The sequence below is a fragment of the Natator depressus genome, chromosome 11 (genome assembly GCF_965152275.1).
Source record: "Natator depressus isolate rNatDep1 chromosome 11, rNatDep2.hap1, whole genome shotgun sequence".
Taxonomy (NCBI): Eukaryota; Metazoa; Chordata; order Testudines; family Cheloniidae; genus Natator; species Natator depressus.
In genome coordinates, this window is record NC_134244.1 from 58,611,801 (window position 1) to 58,636,529 (window position 24,729).

The 24,729-nt window shown below is 44.6% G+C and overlaps 1 protein-coding gene across 1 annotated transcript; it reads left to right on the plus strand.

The window, feature by feature from the left end:
* The first annotated feature begins 635 nt into the window (after positions 1 to 635).
* Positions 636 to 24,045, plus strand: CFLAR (CASP8 and FADD like apoptosis regulator). Its single transcript, XM_074967908.1, is given in 10 exon segments — positions 636 to 1,008; positions 1,010 to 1,317; positions 7,159 to 7,264; positions 8,275 to 8,410; positions 8,877 to 8,971; positions 10,014 to 10,065; positions 11,857 to 11,918; positions 13,746 to 13,824; positions 21,521 to 22,034; positions 22,932 to 24,045. Coding segments are annotated over 10 exon segments (1,539 nt in total). The 5' UTR covers positions 636 to 960; the 3' UTR covers positions 23,071 to 24,045.
* Positions 24,046 to 24,729: the final 684 nt, after the last annotated feature.

Sequence of the window (24,729 nt, forward strand, 5' to 3'; positions counted from 1 at the left end):
TTAAAGAAAAGTAAATGCATGCTATTAAAAATGCAGCACAAGGCCCATCTGCACCTTCAAAGATTTATTATAAGTTTGTGTTGGACTTCTTTTTAAGTAAAAGAAAAACCTTTTTAAAAACTCATTTACAGTGGACCCTCCCTAACTGGAATCAGCAACTAAGAGAACCCACCATGGATTACTGGATTTCATGAACTGACCAGTAAGTGAGCCTGGTGTTTATGCTGATAAGCAAGGATAATATATCATAAAATATACTTTGCGCCTCTATTTTGACAAGTGTGCTTTATGTTTAATGTATTTACACTAGTCCATGTTATGCTAGCTAATATGTGCTGTGAATACTAGATAATGTTCTGTAGTACACTTTTTAAAAGTACCTCTTAGTAACCAGTACTAAGTACTGTCTTAGTAACAAGAGACTTCACTACACCTCTTGGCTGTTAAACTTTTGCAGGAAAGTGCACTGAGACTTTTTTTCTTTGTTTCTTTTGTGAGAATGATTGGGTTTAGATTTTTTTAATTTTATGGCTCTGAACTTTTCATGTTCTAAAACAACTTGAACACTCACTGTTCTCATTTGTGGGCTGTTGTTTTTTGTTTCACTTCCTTTGGAATTTACAGATTTGCGTAATTAATAGTGCTTTACTTAAATGGATCTTCCATTCTCTGCTGATACTGATCTATCTTGTACTTTTTTTTTATTCATAATGAACAGCTTGGGGAACCCCTTCACGAATACTGGACCTTTGTAAGTAGGATCAGCATTTTGACCGGAACTTGAATGCCTCAAAGATTGAAGTGCAGCAGGAACTTGGATTACTTGAAAGGTTGTTCAGTAAATCAATTCAAGCAGGGCCTGTAATTTTTTTTTTTTTTCCAACAGAATTTCTCTGTTTAAAAACATCTGATTAAGATCAACAACGAACCACATGTTCTGTTGCAAATGGACTTCATGACATGTTGGCTTCCTGCTTAAAACACAAAAAGAGGGCAGATAAACTTAAAGGGACAGCAGCTTGTGATGACAAAGTGCCAAGTGCCAGCTGCCCTCATTCACCAGATCGAGCAGGAATTGGACGAAGATGAAAAGGAGATGATGTTTTTCCTGTGCCGGGATCTGGTTCCTGATTTATCTAATACAGACATCAGGGATCTCCTGGGGGTGCTGAATGAGAAGGGAAAGCTGCCATTGGGCTTGTCTGAGCTGTTATACAGAGTGAGGAGGTTTGACTTGCTGAGGAGGGCCCTGAGGACAGAGAGAACAGCAGTGGAGACTGATCTGGCCAGGTATCCTAGAATGGTCTCTGATTACAGGTAATTTGTCTGTTTTACTTTTCAAGAGTAACTTTTTGTTGTTATTGGTTTAATATAAATTATGGGTAAAAGAATAGCAGAAAAGAGGATATCACAGCAGTATAATAAAAAGAAAAGGAGTACTTGTGGCACCTTAGAGACTAACCAATTTATTTGAGCATAAGCTTTCGTGAGCTACAGCTCACTTCATCGAATGCATCCGATGAAGTGAGCTGTAGCTCACGAAAGCTTACGCTCAAATAAATTGGTTAGTCTCTAAGATGCCACAAGTCCTCCTTTTCTTTTTGCGAATACAGACTAACACGGCTGCTACTCTGAAACCGGTATAATAAAGATGCTCTCCGAAGTTTGATCCCTACTTCCAGCCTACCAGTTTCTTAGAAGTAGTGGTGTTAAAAGTGTGTGGCTTCATATTTAACAGAGGGGAACTATATACATTAAACACTAGATACCTATATGATTTATATAGCTAGAAGGAAGAGCAGTGGGGATGAATAGATAGACAAGACCCTCTACAGCATCACCATATTTAGTGACCCCCATTCATCATTGTCAATTCATTCAAAACCAGGCCACGTAAACCTACAGTGCAGGATTGTCTCCAGCAGCATATCTCCCAGTGCTTTGTCCTGTCTGTCTCGTTTTAAATGTTCTTGGTGAAGGGCCTTCCTCCACTTTCCTGGGAGACTCTTCCACAGACAAACACTTGCCTCTGTCAGGAAGTTTGTCCTGCTACTCACCCGGTGTGACTTTAGCTTTTGTGGGTGTGGTGGGCTCATTGTTGAAGAGGAAAAGCTGAAAACCCAGCTGGTTTGTTTATTAAAACAGTGCTTTTGCTAAAGGGGAGTTCTCCTTACATACCATGTACCCCCATTTTGGCTATGGTACGTGCTAAGAGGAACCTCATTACTCCCAGCAATGACTATCACATAGTTGTTCTGAATGGAGGTGCCCAGACTTTTGCCCACATTTTCATTTTGGGATACTTTTTCCTGGTTTAATTCTTACTATATCCCTTGCAGCAACTGAGATGCTGCATTAAGTAAAGCTCAACCTGCATCAATTACAGTACGTTGAAGGGTGCCAGAGTGCAATTATCACTGCACTCCCTATCTTCCTAAAGAGGCAGAGACTAGCATTTCCACGATGCTTCACACCCCAGCCATACTGAGGAATCAGACTCTTAAAGTCGTTCAGGAACCCATGAGTGCCATTGAGCAACATGTACTTAGTCTGGGAGCAAAATCTTATTCCATGGGCAAGTTAGTGATAGGTAATGGTGGTGTCATCTGATTTGTAAAAAGTGTACAGAATCATAATTTCAGCAGTGTCAACCTTTGCGGTGTGGCAGCGGTGCCTTGTTGCTCGACCTAGCTTTCATCTCCTTCCATTGGTGGAAATTTTGATGACACAGTGTCACTGGAATTGGGTCGAGCTGGGCATCATTTGAAAGCCCTTTCTCTCACTAACACAATGGTACTAAATATGACATCCCTAGAACACTTATGTAGATAGATATTCAAGAAACCGTTCAAAAAGCAACACTTTTTTTAAGGATACTTTATCACAAGGATGCATTACTTAAATAAAACAGATATTGCTCTTTGGTAATCCTCGGGAAGTTAGCCTTGACATGAAGGACTGAAAACATTTATTCATCCAAGTCATCATCAGTGTTGCCTCTGTCTAAGGCAGTGGGTCTCAACCTTTCCAGACTACTATACCCCTTTCAAGAGTCAGATTTGTCTCGTGTACCCCCAAGTTTCACCTCAGTTAAAAACTACTTGCTTACAAAAATACAAAAGTATCACAGCACACTATTACTGAAAAATTGCTTACTTTCTCATTTTTACCTTATTTATAAAATAAATCAGTTGGAATATAAATATTATACTTACATTTCAGTGTAGTATATAGAGCAGTATAAACAAGTCATTGTCTATATGAAATTTTAGTTTGTACTGACTTCACTAGGGTTTTTTATGTAGCGTTTTGTAAAACTTGACAAATAACTAGATAAGTTGATGTACCCGCTGGAAGACCTCTGAGTACCCCGGGGTACATGTACCCCTGGCTGAGAACCACTGGTCTAAGGCACCATTGCTAGACAGGGTGTCACACTGATCCTTGTCTGTCCCACACTGGTTCATCTCTGTATAAGGCAGACTGCTTGTCACATTTTTGCAGGGTGGTGAACATCTGGTCTTTGGACATGAGCATTTGATTAGCTGAAGGATTGATTCAGGAACATATGGTATTTCACATATAATTGATGTTATCTGTCCATCCTCTAAGTCCCATCCGTGCCCAATAGAGGAGGGTAGTTTCGGATCACTTGGTCATTCCAGAGCCATTCCATTGCTTGATGATTTCCCCCCCTTGATACCAGGTGTCAATACATATCTTGTTGGTGGCAATTTTGTCTCCATTTGTCTGTTTCTTGGAAAAATATCTGCCAGCATAGCTCTGCAAGTGTCGTAATGTTGGTCTTGAAATGATAAACTCTGCATATGAACTCCACCAAGGGGCTTATGACCTCAACAGTCATTGTCTCAGGGCTTGGCTACACTTGCACTTTATACGCAATAAAGCCACTCAGAGCACTCTACCTTACTCCCCGTCCACACTGGCAAGGCACGTAGAGCGCTCTGACTCCCTGGCTAGAGCGCTCCTGGTACTCTACCTTGGCGAGAGGGATAACATCTGTTGCGTATTGGCTGAGACGCCCCAGCGTCAGTGTGAATGAGGAGTTAAGTTACTGCACTCTGATTGACCACCAGAAACGTCCCATAATCCCCTTAAGCCAAGTGGTCACGCTTCCCTTTGTTGTGAAATCGCTGCAGGAACATGGACGTGGAAGTGCGGTTTCAGACAGCAGCTGCTTATCTGCTTAGACAAACATTTACTGTTTGCTTTGAGTGAGTGAGAGGCCGGAGGGGTCTGGGGGTCTGAACGTACAAGACAGCGTGCTGACACACTGTCAGCACCCCAAAAACCCACTCCCTCTCTCTCCCCCCACATACACACAACACACTCCACCCCAGCCCCCTCATTTGAAAAACATGTTGCAGCCACTTGAACGCTGGGATAGCTGCCCATAATGCACCGCTTCCAATGCCTCTGCAAGTGCTGCAGATGTGGCCACGCCAGTGCACTTGAAGCTGTCCATGTGGACAGACTGCGGAGCTTTCCCTAGGGCGCTCTCTAAAGGCTGGTTTAACCCAAAGCACTCTACAGCTGCAAGTGTAGCCATAGCCTCAGCTGTTCTGAGCAACTTCAGAATGAGTATTCTGGCTGAATGAGTATTTATTCAGGCGGAAGAAATGCCTTCCAGTAAGATAATTTGGACTTTCCAGCCAACCTTCCAGTAATGTCACATCCTGAATGGTCGTAGAAACCTGGCAGGGCAGCAGCTTTTAATGGCTCAAGTGATAGGCACACATCTCTGAGGGATATACAGCGATTCAGTTCTCCCAGGAGCAGGCACAGGAAACAGAATCTTGTAGAAGTCTTGGGTAGCGTCTCTCAGAGAGCACTAGACCATCTGTGTCTTGCGTAAATATCCAGGGTTTAGTAGCACCTCCCTCTGGCATTGATGGCATACAAGATAATTTTAGTTTCAGCCTCCTCAAGGGAACCATGAAGAAATGCCACTGAACAGTACAAGGCAGCAGCTTCATTACACCATGCCAGGACAAAATTCTTTGATCTTTGGTCTTCACATGCTGTACTATTTTTCCTGCAGGGTATGCAGTGAGCTTGTCCTTCGTGCAAGTATGAGACAGTAGCTTCTTCATTGTGACGCTGGAGATGTTCACAGAGTCAATGATTTTATACTGGACCAGTGCAATACTGTGGAGTCTCTTCTTACCTTTCGATCGTTGACTTACCCACAGAATTACACCTGCTCCAGACTACATAATTCTGATGTTCAGTTCTTAGGATGGGAGAGAGGGTGTGTAGGAGGTATATAGGGTTGCCAGGTGTCCAGTTTTTGATCGGAACACCCAGGCGGTACTGTCCAGACACTAAAAGTCCGGTTGGTGGCGCAGCGGGGCTAAGGCAGGCTCCCTACCCAGCTCCGCACGGCTCCCGGAAGCAGCAGCATATCTCTCCAGCTCCTAGACATGGGGCAGCCAAGGAACTCCGCGTGCTGCCCCCTGTCCCGAGCGCCAGCTCCGCAGCTCTCATTGGCCAGGAACTGAGGTGTGGGGGCGGTGCCTGTGGGCGAGGGCAGCGCACAGAGTCCCCTGGCTACTCCTGTGCATAGGAGCCGGAGGGACATGCCAGCTGCTTTCTCTGCTTCCCACCTCAGGTAAGCGCCGTCCGGAGCTTGCACCCCAGCCCTGAACCCCCTCCTGCACCCAAACTCCCTTACAGAGTCCAACCCCCTTCCCCAGCCCCCTTCCTCACCCAAGCTCCCTCCCAGAGCCCGCACCCCGCACTCCCTCCCACACTCCGAACCCCTTGGCCCCAGCCCAGGAGCCCCCTTCTGCTCATTTCCAGCCCCACACCAAAGCCCACACCTCTAGCCGAAGCCCTCACACCCTCCTTTACCCCAACCCCTGTCCCAGCCTGGAGCCCCTTCCCACACTCTGGAGCCCTCATTTCTGGTCCCATCCTGGAGCCTGCACCTTCTCTCTCACCCCAAACCCTGCCCCAGCCCGCTGAAAATGAGCGGGGGGAGGGGAGGGCAAGCAATGGAGGGAGTGGGGATGGAGTGAGTGTGGGGGGAAGGGTGTTCAGTTTTCTGCTATTAGAAAGTTGGCAATCCTAGGTGTACAGGCACCAACAGTGCTGCCTAATGGTTTGGCGGGGTTTTGGCAGGCACCTCCATGTTGAAAGCACAGTTTGTTCCTTCAGTACCCCTGGCACAATGGTTTCCAGTCCTTCCCTTTAGCACAGAGACCTGGTTGGGGCTGGGCACTTGAACACTCAAGGCCTTTCCAGCAGGTGTCTGACCAAGGTGAAGACTCCTGGTGGGGTAATGCCCTTTCCAGTGGGCTCCAGTCCAGGGTCTACTGCCAGGCAGCTACACTTGACATTTTGGGGTGCTAAACCGTTGCTCTTCCCTGGACCACTTCCTACCCCAGTCCCCTTTTGCTTCCTGGAGTAACCTCCCTAAATCTCTGGCCTGCAATCCCAGTTGTCTGCCTCTCCTCCGTGGGTTTGCCCAGATCTGTGTTGCCAGATCCCAGGCAATGAGCTCCTGGGTAGTAGCATTTTCCCTTCAGAGCAGCCCTGTGCTCCCTTCTGCTGCCTCCCTCTGTACTGCTCTGCTTCACTTTTTAAAGCCCTGGCTCCAGCTGGTACAGTCCAGACTGGGCAGGGCCGGGTGCGCCCAGTCCGTTCCTACCCCATCACAGGGTGCTATCAGAGTTTATACAGCGACTTTTACAGCAATTGTTCAAAAGACTAGGAAGGACTGTGGGAATTGAGTCAATAGGAAATCGTGACACCCGTTGGGAGAACATGTCTTCCTGATCCCTCTCCTGCTTTCCTTTAGTCCCCTGAAGCAGTCAGAAGTCATGTAATTGTAACACTTAATGTTATGACTTGGTGGGTTGTAGGTTAACGTGCTCACACATCAAGTCAAAGGCAGAGCCAGGAATATAAACCCACTTCCCTTGATTTCCAGTCTACTCTCCTAACCACTGGACCCGTCTCCCTACTGAGTGTGTCTTGGAGACTTAGAGAGGTATATGTGTTGATTGCAAGGAATGGATTATTTAATCAGATTGGGGAGCTGGATAAAGTCTGTTTCTGTGACTTGGGGCATTTGAGCAGGACTGGGATATTACTGAAAGCTAATCCTTTGGAAATGGCTGATCTGTCTTGCAGGGTGCTGATGGTAGAGATTAACGAAGAGCTGGATAAAAAAGAAGTGGGTTCTCTCATTTTCCTGCTCAAGGATTATGTGCCACGTATAAAAATGGCAAAAGAGAAGGTAATACCTACTTTTTGTTTCCATATTGAATTATCTTTTTTGCTCCAAAATGGAAGGGGTAGGTGAATGAGAAACTAGAGAAAAAGGCAAGTTACCAAAATAACAGGTGAAACCCGAAGGGAGAGAAAAGAGATGCATAGAAACAGTGGAAAAGAGAAGCAGAAATAAGGAATTATGGGAGGGACGATGATGCATTAAAATCAATTAGGCTGGAACAGGAACTAAGATCTAGAGAGATGAGGAGAGGGAAATATGAAGAGTGCTACACTTAGTGGGACTAGTTGCTGGAAGAAACTCAGAAATAAAGCCTCTCCCCTTAAAAGTTCTGCCATTTGAAAGTATGTGGGATCCAATCCCTCTCCCTCCCAAACAGAGAAAAATATGAATGTAACCATGATTATGGGGATAATGCCCCTTCATGTTTGTCCCCTAGTTCACATGTTAAACAAACTGGTTTATTTTACCAAAGCAGCTCTTCTTCCATTTGAATCCTGGTTGTGTCTCTCTGGGTGTTCTGAGTCAGGGGGATGCAGTAATTGGGAGATAATTAATCTGTCCTCACAGAGCACAAGTTTAAGAAATTTGTTTTTTTGTCACTGAGTTTTTTCTTGCAGAGAAAAGAGTGGGTGGGGGAAAAAAATACAGATTTCCCAAGGCTTTCATACTCTGTGGCATGTGAGGCAAGGTTCTGCCTGGCTGACTGAGCAGTGGGGAGAAAATGAAAACTGTTTCCTCAAACACTGTGATGTGTCTTTGCAACAGCATCACACTCTAGCTTTCAGATAATAAATTGGCATGACACCAAGAACCCTTGCACATTCCAGACTGGCAGCTGTGTGAATGCTTAAGAGGACTTGCATTCGTAGTCTCTGAAGAGTTAAAGGAGAGCCTGCATTATGCCCTGTATCGTTTTGTTGGGCTACTGAGGCTAGACTTGCTCTTCCCAGAGTTTCTGATAGGGAACAAATTGCTGGCCTTCCAGTTTGTAATGCTTTCTGCTGCTGTCCTAGAGTTTCCTGGCTGTTGTCAGTGATCTAGAGAAACTAAATCTGGTGGCTCCGAATCAGTTGGATTTGATAGAAGACTGTTTGCAGAACATTCATAGGATAGACCTGAAAAAGAAGATCCAGCGGTACAAATGTGAAGGTAAGACACACGTTTTTCACCTCAGTACTGAATACGGATCATTCAGTCCTCCTAAGAATTGGACATGCTTGGTGATGAAGACACTGGATTACATTTTCGAGGAACTACAGTGTAAAAAAATGCTTAGATATATCACAATACCAAGGACATTCAGAGTGGGGAATATAACTTTTCCCTTCACCTGCTGCACACTGGAATACATGCTACCATTTTGAAGAGCTTTGCAATATGTAGGTACAGTACTACGCCCTTAGGATGGTGATCCAGCTGTGACTGAAAAACTGACTGACTGTCTCATTATTAATGATTATTAATCTGTATTGCATTAGTGCCTAGAAGCCCCCAGTCAGGGACCAGGACCCCATTGTGCTGGGCACTGTTGAAACACATACTCAGCTTGGGGAGAAGGCTCTGCTTTAATAACCACAGCTAATTTCATCTCTGTATATTTCTGTTCAATTTTCAGCTCTGTCCAACAGTGGTTCTCAGCCAATGTATATAAATGCACTTCAGGCATCTCTCCCTAACCTGACTCTCATTGACCCTCCCTACAGTTCAGGGGTAAGTATGCAACAGATGGCCAGATTCATGATTTGTCTGTAAAAGCTATCAGGAGCAAGAAGAAATTGACCTTCCAAGAAGTTGGGGGATAGAGAAAACTAATTCAGGGCACTTGGTACTGCTAGTAACTGGAATATAATGCATTCCTCAATCTATTTGTCTAGTCCCTTTTACCTGCTGCTTTTTTGGTCCTGATCTAGCACTTGTAACTCAGACAGAACTTCCATTGAAGCTACGAGGGGGTGTTTTTTTCCTGAGTTACTAGGACAAGATCAAGCTCTTTATCCTTATGTATGGCTGTGGTACGTCATGGAAAACCTATGGAAAATACTTTTCCCACTGACTGTTCGAAGCTGAAGGTTTTGGTTTATGTTTTTGGGAAAGGTAGCTTTCCTTAGATTTCCCATAAAGTCTATGTTTTGATCAATGATCTTGACTGAATATATGACAAGTCCATTTGAGATTATTAGGAGTTTATTCTTGTCGTATGTAATTTATCCTAGATTTGCAGCTGGGTCTTGAATATGTTGTCTGACATTGATGTCATGATAATTCCAGCTTTCTTAATATAGCCCTTTCCTCAGAAAGAATTCTTCAATCTTATATATTCTGTAGATATAAATGTATGAAGTGTATCATAAATATAATACACACTGAAGTGCATAGTATACCCACCAACACAACTTCAACAATAATGTCCCTTTCTGTTACCAGTTTGGGAAATACACAAAACTAGTTTTCAGAGTTGCTACAGTCTAGATACAGCATCCCATTCAGTTCAGTTTAACTGCCTGTTGCATGCAAAACGCCTCATTGGCTCACAGTTTTCCACCTCTCTGTGGAGTTGGCTTTGTTTTGACTGAACCTTTGACCAAAGTTTGTGCCTGATGCGGTAAATGTTGCTACTCCTGTATAGTGGATAGAGCTGTTAACTCTTTATTTATAACCTTCTCTTTTTGAAAAATCTTGTGTGATATTTAACAAGGTGTGATTGTACATTTCTGGTAAAAGAGAGAAAATATGCCTTCTTTTTAATTTTTAGATCCAGAACGTGAACAAAGAAAGATCATTAAATGGACAACATGCCATTCAGAGTAAGAACACCCTACCTGTTCTTTCATTAATAAAAAGACCTACTGTGTACTTCTTTGTATTAAGGGACTAGCTTTTAGTGGTGCTGATTACCTGCCACTCCAATTGATTTCAGTTGAAGCTTGTAAGCACTCCATATGAGCACTATTTTTTAATATTTACTCATTTATTAAATTTTCCAGTGTCCTTCATTTTAAACGTTCTTTAAAGCATTTGGGTGACAAACTATCTAACTTACTGAAGTAGAATCTAAGGAAGTAAAAATGACACTTTACTGTTTAAGGTAATAGAATTAGTCTCCTTCAGATACCATCTATATATCAATGTGGGAGATATCACATTAAAATAGGATGTGGTACTATATAAAGCCTGTAGACCTGAGCATTGCCCACATAACTGGTGTTTTAACTCTTGATTAGATGTGTCATATAGTTAGACCAAGGATGGGATTCAGTACAAGTACTATGTGGGAATCTAGAGAGGTCAGAAAGACCTCAGAAACATTCCTAGTGAAAAAGTTGCAAACTACACTGGGAAAGGAAAGGAATGAGATCCAGTTTACTTTTTGCTGTTAATTTAATGGACTATGCTGCCCATAAAACAATATGGTTGCGTATGTTAAAAATTCATGTAATCAGTGTGCCTATGTGCTGTTTTTCTTGGGTAAAGTTTTGATGAAAATACACAGATCATTTAATTAAGAGGTCTATTTATGTGGAAAGAGAGAGGGAGAGAACTACAGACGTGGGTGTGGGGGCAATCTTACTTTTGTATTGAAGAAGCAGAACAAAGTAGATTAAATTGGATTTTCAGGCAATTTTTCTGTGTATATTTTGACTTGGGATAAATGAGGAAACCACTGTATTTGTTTCTGTCTCTTTTCATTTATTTCCCTGTAATTTGTAGTGTTTGTAAAATAGTACAATACTTCTAAATTCCCATGGAGGGCAACGACAGAAATGAGAACTGATCCAAAACATATTTCTTATAAGAAAGCCAAGTTAGAAAAAAACAAACCCAAACCAGCTCAGCCAATTAAAGATGAGAGATCTAGGTAATTAGCCTTTTTGAAACAGGGTTAACCATTGTAAAACAAGACATAACTAGGGCTAACTTATTTCCCCACTTCTGGGTTTCCTATATCCATCTGAGCTGGCCCAGAAAAGCAAAGTGAACTCTTAAGTCTGCAACGTGTTACTATCTTGGCTAATTTTATTGCTTGTGAAAGGTGCTGAATTGAAGCCCTGGAGACTGATATCCTCTTGTTATCCACCGAACTGGAACAATATGAGCAACAGCAGTGCAGGCATCCCTACACTGCCAGAGCCACGAGCTGCCACTCTAATGGGACCCCTGATTAGGAATGTGCAAGGGTAGCTGTGTTTCCATGTGCCTTTAATCCTTGGCATCTCTGCAGAGCCTGCCAAAAGGGGTGCCAATTAGTGGCAATAAGGTGTAGGTTTTATCATGGGCACCGTAGTCCATCAGGAACTAGGCTGAGACCTCCAGCTGCTTTCACATGTGGTGCTTTGCGAACATTCATAGGCCACTGTTCTGCCAGCGCACAATGATTTTCGGTCACTAGTAACATGGGCTAGCTTCACTTGAATTTTTTTGGTTTTTTTTAAACATGTAGTATGTATTTGCTCAGATAGGAATTAACAGGGCTGAAGGAGGGAGATGTTGGGTTACTTTTTTATTTAATTTTATTTTGAAAGAAACCTCACTAATATCTGCATACTAAAATATCACATAAATGCTGAGAATCATTATATTGTGTTCTGTAACCACAGCAGAACCAGTTCACACATCAGTACAGGAATCGGGAGCCACCTCATCTCAGGTGAAAAAAAAGGTATATATACACTTTTGGCTCTTTTATGACTGATTTTTGAAGAGACATCCTCCATTTCCATGCCTGGAAAACTGCATGATTGCATACTACTTGTGCATTTTTGGCAGGGGATTACTGTATGCTTTATTGTTAGCAAGGGAATACTATTCATGGGGGAATTCTGCACTACTGCGCACCTGCAAATTTAATGAGCCCTGCAGATTTCTAATTGTGGAGAAAAAAGCTTCTGCCAGAATGTTGCTGCAGTTCTGCCTTTTGCCCACCAGAGGGTGCTTTGGCGATAGCCCAAAGCTGCAGCTCCCTGCCAGGGAGCGGAAGTGCTTGCAGGGCTTGTCAGGCCAGGTCAGGAGACAAGGGCTGTGGGGTGCTGGGGAAGGGGCTTATAAGGGCTAGTGGGGGAGGACAGACTGGGGAAGGGGCTGAATGGGAGTGGAGGCACAGGGCCACGGGGGGAGGGGTACAGAGCTACACAGGGACAGGGGAGTGGCTGGCTGAGGGCACAGAGACATGGGAGCAGGCAAGGGAGTGCAGAGCTACACAGGGACAGGGGAGTGGCTGGCTGAGGGCACAGAGATGCTTGGGGATGGGATACAGAGACACATGGGACAAGGGCAGGTATGCCTGACTGAATGGGAGAGGCTGGGGTTAGCCAGGGTCTGCGTGGGGGAAGCTTCCTAACAATCCCCCCACCCCCACCAAAAAAAACCACCACAAAAACAAAAACTATTCCATACTTTTCCCATCCAGACCCAACAACCCTCCAAGTTCACACCCAGGCTCCTTCCCAGCAATCTACTTCCCTCTCCCTCAGCTCCTCCGTTACCCCTGACTCTCCCAAGCCTTTGCACTGCTTCTGAGGGGTGCGGGAAATACGGTTCTGTATTGAAGTTTAAATTAATTATTACTCAGAGTTCATTATTAATATGCCTAGTAAGGAATCTGTTTGTCAAAAAAACATTTCCTGAATCTTTTTTGTTGTCTGTATTGTTACAGACATACTTGCTGACAGGTATTTTGAAATAAATGATCAAAAATAATTGAAACTGGTGTGATGATATTGTGTTATTTTGACAAATAAAATATGCATAATTTTAAATTTTTTGTTGCAAAATTTTAAATTTTTTTGGCACAGAATTCCACCAGGAGTAGAATATCTGTAGTAAAGTGGTGGTAAACTTGTTAAAGGGGAGGGATTGAGTGAACTGAACTGTAGTTTTTCCACAAGATGACTGCTCGGTAAGGAAATACATGTTATTGTAATTAACCATACCGCTGCAGGCGTATAGAACACACAATTGTTCCACTTCCTGTTAGTGTGGCAATAAAAAGTTGTCCAAGTCCCATTGTGTACAGAGAGAATTGACAGTCTCTCCATCAGGGTCATTGCTGTGAATGCCCATATGATTAAGAAGATTCTTCTTAAATTAAAGATCTGTCTGCAGTAAACAGCTTTGCAATCAAACTTGCCCCAACTTTCCTAGAAAGTCTGGGTCACACTCCACATTTGTTTATGGCTTATGCAACTCCATTAAAGATAGTGAAATTGCATGGAGTGAGGGGCCAAACCAAGGTAATAGCAGTGCCAAATAAAAACCATGCATCAATGCCTCCGGAACCTTTCCCATCACAGAAGTGAAGTATGTCAGTTAGAGGGACAGCTGCAGCACCTCCACATACATTTCTGCCAGCCACTTTGTGCACAGCCCACAGGGTGAGAGAGGGAGGGGGCAGCTCTATGTGGGAAGGGGGTTAAAAAGGAGAAGGTCTGTGCACTGGAGGAGAGAGAGCGCAGCAATGAAATAGATATTTGCTCTTTTGCTTTTCTAGGTGTACGATGATCAGTACAGAATGCAGAGTCGGCCTTTGGGAATATGCCTGATTATAGATTGCATTGGCAATGACACAGGTGGGTCTCAAGAACATAAAATTCTTTGCAGCTCTACTCTGCAGCATGTACAATATTGTAATGTAAGGATTATGATTGGCCAGACTACATTCCGAGTGTGCAAGTGTGTGTTGCAAAACAAAGGTCAGGTCTCATTGGTCATCTGGTCTAAAATGTTGTTATTTGGTACTATTATTTGGTGGTGGTTTGGTTTTACAGTAGTGGCTAAAGGGCCCAGCTGAGATTAGCAGCACATTGCCCTCCGTGTTGTAAATACACATAGCAAGAGAGTCTCTGCCCCAAAGATCTTAAACTGTGAACAGACCAAGAGGAAGAAAAAGGGTGGAGTCTCTGGGAGGGAGTGACTTGCTCAAGATCTCACATCAGGGGCAGGCATAGAATGGAAGTTTCTTACTGCTTTTAAAAATAAAAGCAATAGTGCACTTCAAACAGTGTGCTTACATTGGACAGCACGTGTCTTGAGTAGCTGAAGGCACAGAACGTTTTATTCATAACACACCTGGGCTTCTGTCATATCTCAGCTTAGCAGAAGCCGATATCACAGCTTTAGAGGGGAAGGAACTGGTTTCTTTAATTTCCTCTTGACATTTTTGGAAGCATTTACATGTAAAGTTGAATTCCATAAATACCCAGGTTAAAGTTTGAATTTTTCAGACAGTCTTTTGAAAAGGTCCATGTGACAGACTCTTGCGTAAGCAAAAATCTCTCTAGGGCTTGAATCATGCCAGTGGAATACACGAGTGGCTAAAAACAGAAAACAGAGAATGCTTGCAATCAGCACCAATTCAAGGCTAAGGGCAGGTGGAAGGAGGGGGTTTGTGAGCAGCTCTCTGCTGTTCCTTATTATTAATGGTCTAAGCAGACAGACCATCTTTCTATAATGCTTACACTTCTATTCTCCAAATATTGTGTGAAGTAACTGCAAAACATGCAGACGAAGCAGGATCTGAATCTGGCAGGCAAGTGGCATCTTAGGCTGACAGATGTAAAACAAGAAATTCTGATAGCCACCATATGGGGATTCTTGGAACTAGAAGTCATAGGCGGTGGAACTAGGAGCAGTGGCATAGCCAGGTGGAGCGAACAGGGGCAGCGGACATAAAAAAGGGTGCCACCCGCTTGTACACACCGGGCGGCGCTCCGAGTCCTCGGCGGCACTGAAGGACCCTGCCACCGAAATGCCGCCGAGGACCCAGAGTGAGTGAAGGCCCCCGCCAAGCCGGAGCGCGTGAAGGCCCCTGCCGCCAAAGACCCGAGGCACTGCCGGGTGAGTAAAAATTTTAAAAAGGCACCTATAAATTGAAAAGGCGCCACTGGTGCCCAGAGGTGGAGCGGCTGCTCCCCCCCGGCTACGCTACCTGCTAGGAGTGCTGGGGGTCCTGCTGCGCACCCTGGCTTGAAGTGGGTTCCATCATATACGGGGTTTACAGTTTGGTTCAGTGGCTCTCAGCACTCCCACTATCCAAATTGTGCTAGCACCCGTGCTAGAAGGGACCCAAGGTCTTACCCTGGTGCAAAAGGGAGAGTGAAGGGAAGGGTCTCTGAATTTTACAGTGTACGAGTTCCCGCAGCTATAGCTTGTGTGGCATCCTTCGAGGATGCTGTGCCTTTCCACTCTTCTAAAGGGAGGCAGAAGTTGAATAGGAAAAAAGGGATTTGTTCAGAGCCATGAAGGGAGAAGGCCTTGCCTACATTCCTGACGCTTGAACCACCTGTGGTAAAATTAAAGCAAAGACTAGAAGGAGGGGCCTGTGTAAATGATTATGCAGCTGTGCAAGTGGCCACATAATCATCTCTGTGGCACACAACATGAGCTGGTGGCCGTCTGAGTTTCAAGACAGCCTGAAACAATAGTTTTGAGAGAAGCGTGAGCTACTCATTCAATGGGATATTTATGCTGACGCCTAATTATGTAAATTTGAATGTGAACATTAACTATTTCACTGCTCATCCTTTTAGCAGGAAAAAGGCTAATGTATTTCTCTGGTGTTCAAGTTCGTGGCAGTGTCACGGGATGATCTTGCCTTCTAAAGGGCTTGGGGCTCAGCTGCACCTCTGCCAGGCTTAGCCCACTTCCCCAGGTGGAGGGACCAGTTAGGAAAGGGCCCGTGAGGAAGCCTAGGCTGAGTAGCTCTCCAGAGCTCTTAGGGAGAAGGCCTGGGAGAACAGCCTGCAGCGAGCAGGAGCCAGCGAGGAAGGCCACATGGGAGGGAATCCCGCTAGGAGGAAAACTTCAGCAGGGACAGGACTGAGAACCCTGCAGTAAGGGTATCAGCCACTAGGAAGGGAGGGGAGAAGGTCTGTATTGCATGAGCTTGGTTCATAGCCAGACTCCCCAGAGTGGAGGGTTATTGGGCAAACACCCATGTGTGAGTCTGGGTAACTGGGCAAGAAAGGAAACAGAGTTAGGGCAGGGCCTGAAGCGAGATCGTGTACGTCCCTGCTCCGGTTAAATATCTGGGCAGCTGGTTGCTCTGGTGGAGACAAAATTATTCAACCCACCATCTCCTCCCCCCAAAATGGGGAATGAAAGGTGAGGGAACCCTCCCCACAACCAACAGCCCCACTGACTCCTGCTGCCAAAACCTCTGGCTCTCATTCCCCTCCCAACAGCTCCCACTGCACTGTTAGCATTGGCAATACAAAAACCTGTGGCATGTGGAAAATGTGAAGGCTGCATAAACAGAACTGAATTTAATCTCAGAATAAGGAGTATAAGGGACGGATACTCTGCAGGTGAGAATTGTGTGTGTGTTCATAGTGAATGAACTAAAGGTCACGCTACAGAATTACCACTTTGCTGTGCTGGAAGCTCCCTCCTGCAAGCCTCAGGAGTGGGGAGCTGTGTGTGGCAGCAGGCTTGGGTTGGGATACAGCAGATGGGAGGGGTGGAGGGCTAAAGAGATCCCCTACTCCCATGATAAGGAGGTCAGTGAGGAAAAACCAGATGCACTTAAATTGGCGGCAGATGGAGGTGGAGGCAGAGGAGTGGGCTCTTAAGGTGTGGAGGAATTGAGGCTGTTTTTGGCCCTGCATGCAGTCCTGCTCTTTGTGGCCCAATTTAGCAAAGTACTTACTGTAATCCCACTTACTTCAGTGGAATTTAGGCATGGGCTTAGCTTTAAGTGTGTGCTGAAGTGCTTTGCTGAATAGGGTGGTTTGTTGAATGGCAGGACCTACCTTCTTACAGCACAAGTGGATGTGGGGAGAAGGGCAGAGAACTGGAGGGAGAGAGAGAACTCGTTGGGAGGGCAGAGAGTAGAGGGGGAAAATGCTATAAAAATTCAGGGTCCCTGGTGCATAAATTTAGATCTGCTCTGCCACATAAGACATCAGACCTTGTGCAAAACACACACACACACACACACACACACACACACACACACACACACACACACACACACACACTTTTAAATGGCTGTTACTAAATAAACACCACATACTAAGGAAATGGGCACCGGGCATTGGGTCTAATAAAAACAGATCGAAGAGCCCTATACTAGCACTGCCACACCTGCTTCTTATGGACAACTCAGCGCTGACAAAGGAGCAAAACTGTCCTTACAGGAGCATGCTCCAATCAGAGAATGTTAACTTGGTAGAGCAGGGTCCTCCATAGCCAGAGGGGGCAAAAACGGGTTAAATCTTCAGAAATTGGCATTTAATGTGCACCTGCAGATTATGCCTGTATGCACAAAACGGCTGTCTGCATGCACAAGTACTTGTTCTTTGCCTGTGCAAAATCCTGCAGTAACACAGTTGCTTGCACAGCTTTTTTAGGTCTCTCAGGAATAGTTAAATGTAGAGGATAAATTTTCTATCATCACCTTCTGGAAATGGACTGTTAAATAGACTTGTACTTTATGCACCCACCCGTATTATGTTAATAGGATTACAAGGAGGTTTGACAGCGGCAGGGCATATGACAATGCCTACATATAGTTTAAGAAGGGTCTGATTATTCTAGAGACAGTGTGGTGTGATGCCTGATTGCAGAAGTCAGATGTTTTCAGGCAGAGGAGAAAAAGGGTGGGAAGAACTGCTGGGGGACAGAGCTGCATCTGCCATCAGCAGCGGATGGAGTGCAACTGCCCAGGAGTTATTCTGAAGAGACTGCACCAAAGTTGGAGCAGCTGCAAATGACACAAAACACAAGCAACACCACTTTATCGTAGATTGAATAAAATTCAAGCCCAGCCACGAATGGCTAGATTCTAGGGAATCTTGGCTTCCCTTCTCAAATCAAGATGGAAGCTGGAATCTATATTTGCAGCATTTGTCTGGCAAAGCAATTCCACCTTCTCTGCCTGGATTTTTTAGTGATAAAGGATGTCATTAAAATAAAGTGTTTGCCATGTCTTGGGGGGCGGGGTTTCTGCCACTGGAGTTATATGGAGCATCGGATATTGCCCCCTTAGATCTCTGCACCCCTGGCTTTTACTTTTCCCCTTGTTCAACCTCTAATGTGAAATAGCTCCATCCAAAGCTCACGGCATATTTTGCAAAGGCAGAATAGCATGCAATTAGAATGTCAGCTGTAATTAATTAAATAATGTGTATGTGTAGGTTGCTACAGATAAGCGTGTGTTTTTTGTGGATGGATACACACACACACTCACACTCTCTCTTTCTGCTAGGAATAAACTATGTAAAAGACACTCAGGTTGCCTGTTTGTACATGCCCTACATTGGAATAAATATATCTGATTGTTGTTAACTAAGAAACAAGGTATTTTTAGGGCTAAACAGTATTAAAACTGATTCAGTCACTTGAATAAAAAAATCTCATGGGGCTAAACCTGATTTTACCTGAACTGTGCACCGTCTTCAACATTCAACCTCCTGAAGAGGTGGTGTTCCCCCACATGGCCCTGAGAGACTGCAGCCTCTTGTTAATCGCTCAGATAGGGATGCTGCTTTTCCCATCTTTGAATGAAGCATCCTGGCAGAACATACAACTGTTGATGCCTGTCAGCTTTTCTGAACAATAGATTTAATTGGCTGCAAAAATCACTTCCATTTTTTCCCCACTAGTTTTTAAAATGGAAATATCTTAACGTTTGAAACATTATTCTTTCCCTACTTAAAAAACAAACGAAAAACCCGCAACAAAAGAAACCCACACAACCCTGGGAAAGTCTTTTGCATTATTTCACATGATCAATCCATTTCAGAAAATGAAAAGAATATTACTGTCTCTGTTTCTCTGCTCCTCCTAGTGAGTGAGCTTGCAGAGCTGCTCCTTTAGCTCACTAGGTCGAGCGGGGTGGCCAGCCTGTGGCTCTGGAGCCACATGCGGCTCTTCAGAAGTTAATATGCGGCTCCTGGTATAGACGCTGACTCTGGGGCTGGAGCTACAGGTGCCAACTTTCCAGTGTGCCGGGGGGCTCACTGCTCAACCCCTGGCTCTGCCACAGGCCCTGCCCCCTCCCCTGAGCCTGCCGTGCCCTCACTCTTCCCCCTCCCCCACAACCTCCTGCACACCACAAAACAGCTGATTGGGAGGTGTGGGGAGGGAGGGGGAGGATGATCCACAGGGCTGTTGGTGGTGGGAGGCGCTGGGAGCGGGGCAGGGGGGCTGCTGGGGGGCTGCTGGCGTATTACTGTGGCTCCTTGGCAATGTACATTAGTAAATTCTGGCTCCTTCTCAGGCTGGCCACCCCTGAGGTAGAGGCTTACATTTTTGGTGTCGTAAGTTCTGGTCTCCATGCCAACTCTGTGTGGTTTGCTGGGGATAATAGCATGTACAGCTATTGTTGGCTACAAGTTACGTTCGCAAGTAGCTCAACCCCCTTTTCTTTTGCCAATTTGGGACTTCTACATTTCTGGGGGCAAAAAGCAATCCGACTTTGTGTCTGTAAAGTGCCACACACACCTGTAGCACTCATAAATAATAATAGAAAATATTTTAGAAAATGTATCTGGGGAATGTGGTTAAGAGAGAAAACAGGGAGGTACAATTCTAAGTAATTTGTGGTAGTTAATGGTTCAGTAAACATTAAAAGTTACTTGTGGTTTCAGTCTCCAAGATCTGATTGTCTAATATTAGCCAATGACCCAAAAATAGTTCTTCAGAGCCTAAAATGCTCTCTTGCAGTATTGTTCAAACAGACAGCAGAGTTAAAATCTGATGTCCTCCCATGTCTGCGGTTAACTTTTGGCATAATTACGAGGTTTCATTTGCGGTGTTCTGCCTTTTGTTGATGAGAACGGTTTGTCAGTTGTCTCTCTCTAGAAATCTTTCTTCACCAGGTTTGTGTGATTTAGTTCAGACTCCACTGTCCATTCTTCCTTTAGAATTGCAAGGATGAATTAATGCTGTGTCTCATTCCAGCAGCTGAGCTCTGTACCTTGCCTCAGCACCTCTTTTTAGTTCTGTCATAATAGCCACTTTGAGTAAATTTTCACAGTTAGAGTCTGGAAAAACCCCTGTTATGCTGTCCAGCTCAGCTCCCTGCCCGTACAATTTTGCTTTCCGTAGTACGCTGTCTATCATTCTGCCCAGCCTGATTTTAAAAGCCCTAAGCCACTTCTTTTGGGACACTGGGCCTGATCCAAAGCCCACTGCAGTCACAGTTTAATGCATCTCACATTTATGAAATACCTGTTGTGACAGATATGGCAATTTCCTGCAATATCCTTGAAAAACCTTGTTGAATTAAGCTTAAGTATCATTGGAGTCAGTTGTATTAAATGCAAAGTTTATGTGGGTGTGTGACCTCTCTAGGGCGGGAAGACATGACGTGTGGCCTGGGAATGTAGTTCAAAGGACTATATTAAAAAAGTGCCAGACAAGAATGGACTTTTGGGAAAATAAATGTGAAATGGATTTCATGGGGAATACCTAGAGGGAGGTTAATGCAACTTCCCCACCTCCAGTTATACAAAACCCCAGCCTTCTGAAGTTACACCCTAATGAGTAGGTCATTGTCTGCTGATTACCTGCTCCCAGAGACTGGAGATCAAAGGCCTTACCTGTATAAAGAAATGACTGAATTGCCTAGCCTGTGTTCTGGTTCTGAATCTGAGACAGCTATGAACTTATAAACATGGGGAAAATCCAGCTGTGGGTTTTGAAGGTCTGACACCTACCAGAGCCCAAGATTGGAGTTGAGGTGACCTCTGGTAACCTTCCCAGCATGTGTGCGGGTTCTTTTATTGTTTTTAATGTGTTTTCTCTGTAATGCTTTCACCTTAAGAATAAATCTTCTTGCTTAGAAAGGACTGTGTGGTAATTTGTAACTGGGGGTGATACATTGGTCATAGCCTCTGGAGAGAAAGCAAAGTGCAGATGCTGACCTTTTTAGGCAATGTGCCTTGCTGGGGATATCACACTGTAGGCTGACAACTGTGCAGCCTCAAGAGAGAGTGAGACAGGTCTCTGCCCAGAAAGGTGATGGCTGAGGAGCTGGGAGCCTAAAGCAGGTGCCCTTGGTGAAGGAATACAAGTGCAGTTATCCTGAAACTGTGACACCTTCCTCATATTCAAGATAGTATGTAGACATCGTCATGTGTGTAATCCATTGTGACACTGATATCACTGCAAAGACTCTAGATTTTGGCTGAATTTCTTTAGTGAAACAAACCGCTTGTTTTTCCAGTAGTGAAACACCATGATATTAAGAGCCTTTCAACATGGCTGATATTCACTGAGTGAAATACATTCTCTTTAACAAATTCCTTCTTCTTTTTCCAGATATACTGGAGGACACCTTTAAAGCTCTAGGCTTTGAAGTTCACTGTTACCGGTATTTAAGTGTGGAAGCCATGAACCAAACATTCCATGAAGTTGCAAGGCTGCAAAAGCACAGAGACTATGACAGCTTTATTTGCGTATTGGTCAGCCGGGGGAGCCCTCAGAGCATCTTCTGCACAGACCAGACCTTTCCTGGGTACCCCTTGGATCGGGTGAAGAATTTTTTTACTGGAGACTCATGCCCTGAACTCCTAGGGAAACCAAAGCTCTTCTTTATTCAAAGCTACATTGTGCCAGCAGATCAGCAAGAACCCACCAGTCTGCTGGAGGTGGATGGGAATGAACAGAAAATCACTGCCAATACCAGAAGACCTTGGAACTGTAGTATTCCCCCAGTAGCAGACATCTTTTGGAGTCAATGCAAGGTGGATGTGTCTGTGCTAGAAAGGTCACCCAGCTCCTCTTCCTCTTATCTATGCTGTCTGGCTCAGCTCCTGCGCAATCCTCATAAAAGGTAAAAAAACAAACCAAAAAACCCTTTTAATTCAATTTATTGCCCCACAGCAAGAGAGCTGAGGTTTCATCCTGCTTAGTACTACGGAGCACCTTGGTGATGTGAGAGACAATAGAGGAAGATGGTGCCCAGGTCTGGAGGGTTAGTCTAGGTGGGCCCAGACCTACAGGGTGCAGGCCAGGTACTCTAGAAATGGGGTGGAGCTTCTAATTCTGGAGCGGAGTATAAGGGTAATCCAGAGCTGGGGGTTGCAAGGTTACTTCCAGCATGGGAGAAGAAGGTCCAGTCCTGGAGAGGATACGTGAAGAGTCAGGATTCCCATGCTGTTCTCCCACCCCCAACAGACATCCCCAACAGGCTATTGTCCAAACTGAGAGTTGTCTTTAAATAACAGAGTCCTTAAGCAGTACTGTACTTAGAACTATAAACATTTAGCCAGAGCTGCTTGCTGGTGTTTTGTTGTTTTTTTTATTTCCCTGCAGGACCTCTTGACCTTCCCTTTTTAGTTCAATTTTCCTCAGAGAGCCATTTATTACTCTGAGTTGAAGCTAAGCTAAAGAGGTCCCACCTGGTCTGGCAGCCAGGTTCAGTGTGAGTCAGCAGAAAAGCTCTGCACATCCCCACAGGGTCCTAAAATCTAAAACTTGGTCGTAAGATGTCAGGAATGGAAGGAGTCCAGTCCTCCATGACATGCTAGTAAGTTTGTAGTATAAGAGATCCTGTCTGACAAATGCATATGTAACCTCAAGTTTGTGATCTCTACCTCTGGTATTAAAGACAGAGATAGGAAACATTCCTCTCACTGAGCCTGGAGCAGCTTGTCCTCTGGTGCCTTCTTAAATTAAAAGGGATGATCTCCTCCATTCACTTGTGAGAATTTTATTTCTCTCTTTGCAGAAAACTCCCCCTATTGGATATCCATATTGAGCTGAACAGCAGAGTGTATGATTACAACAGGACCTTGGATCCACAGCAACAATACTCACTCCTGCTACAACACACCTTGAGGAAAAAACTCTTTTTTCCCCCCAGTTAAAAGCTAATGGAAATTGCATGGAACACGATGTTAAGACGCGGATATCCATGTGGGCTTTTTCTTCAATTGTCATTGTTCCAGGCATTTCTGAAGTGCCTGAGTTGCACCAGAAGCCCACAAGTAGTTAGTACAGCTCACAGAGCTCTGGTGTGTTATGCTCCCACTTAACAGACAGGCTCTCACATTCTGAACTAACTTCAGCTTCCCAGTGGTCCCAAGATCTAGCCCTACCTGAAGTGCTTTACAGTAATCTAATCTCTCAGTGACAAAAGCCTAGGTAAGGGAAGCCAGGCCTGCCTCTGAAATAAAAGGTCACACTTGCCAAACCGGGCACAGATGGATAAATGTGCTCTTTGCCACAGCTGACCCTGAGTATCCAGCAGCAGCCCAGGATCGGATGAGACTGCTAATCTGTGAATCTGGCTAGCAAATAACCGCCACGTTCGACCAAGCAGAGGAGTTTTTGTAGCTAGCCCCGTTCCTAGGGCTGCTTGCTCCCACCCTTCTAATGTTATATCAGTCCCATCTAGATTGAGCCTCAGCCAGCGAGACTTAGTACATGCTCCAGTCTCAGGCAGAACCAAGTCACCCATTCCTCTGCACCTTCAGACTCAGTCATAAGGGCAACGTACTACAGACACTGCAACCTCTTCACATGCACAAGGTTCAGTTCTTCTGTGCCACTGCAGTTGTACAAGACAAAAGACCTCTGCTTAGTAATTTTATTTTTTTTAATTACCTTCTCCATTCCCTAAGGGAACAATAAGAGATGGGATTACCATAAATGTAACAATTCCTTTCCCTTCCACTATCTACAAGGCCCTGATCCTGTGAGCTCTGAGGCAAGTGAGTGTGCATGTGAGTACTTTTGGTTGACTCTCAGTCTTTTTGCAGGATTGGGGCCTGGATGTGTCATTTTTAAGCTTCTGTCACTGGCCTGACTGTGCTTCCATCCATGACATGGTCCCATCTTCTCCCCCCCCCCCCCCCAGTCTACTTAAAGTAAGTAAACACACAAACCCTGTTGGGAACTATTTAAGTTGGTACAGCTTCCTGTGTAGCAAACAAACTAAGGCCTTGTCTACCTTTAAAAGGTTTTCTGGTATAACTATACCAGCAAACTCTCCTAGAGTAGATGCAGTTGATATCAGTTATACTTGTTGCTGATATAGCTTATGCTAGTTCCCCTAGTAAAATAAGCCATGGTTGCACAAAGGACATTATTCCTGGAATGCCTGCATCCACACAAGGGCTTTTGCCAACAGCTATGCCAGCAAAATATAACATCCCTAACCGACAAAGCTATGCAGGCAAAACTTTTAAGGGTAGACCAGGCCTAAAAGAGGGCTGCCAGAGGTAAAATGCTTGGTAGCTTGGCCAATAAGTTTGTTTTAGAAGTGGCCATTCTGTTTCCCAACCCCACCATGTATCGCCTGCTGTGGGCTTGGCCATGACTTTCAGTAACACTCCCTTGAAGCCAGACTGCTTTTAACTTTCATCCAAAAAAAGCACAAGCATAGAAACAGCTTCTGCAGTCGAAACAGTGGAAGTTTAGCAATTAGCCCAGTGTTGGGCAAAATGTGGCTGAGGAAAGAAGACTACGGAGATGCTGTAGAGAAAAACACATATTTATTTATACTAATATATAATTTTTGTGTA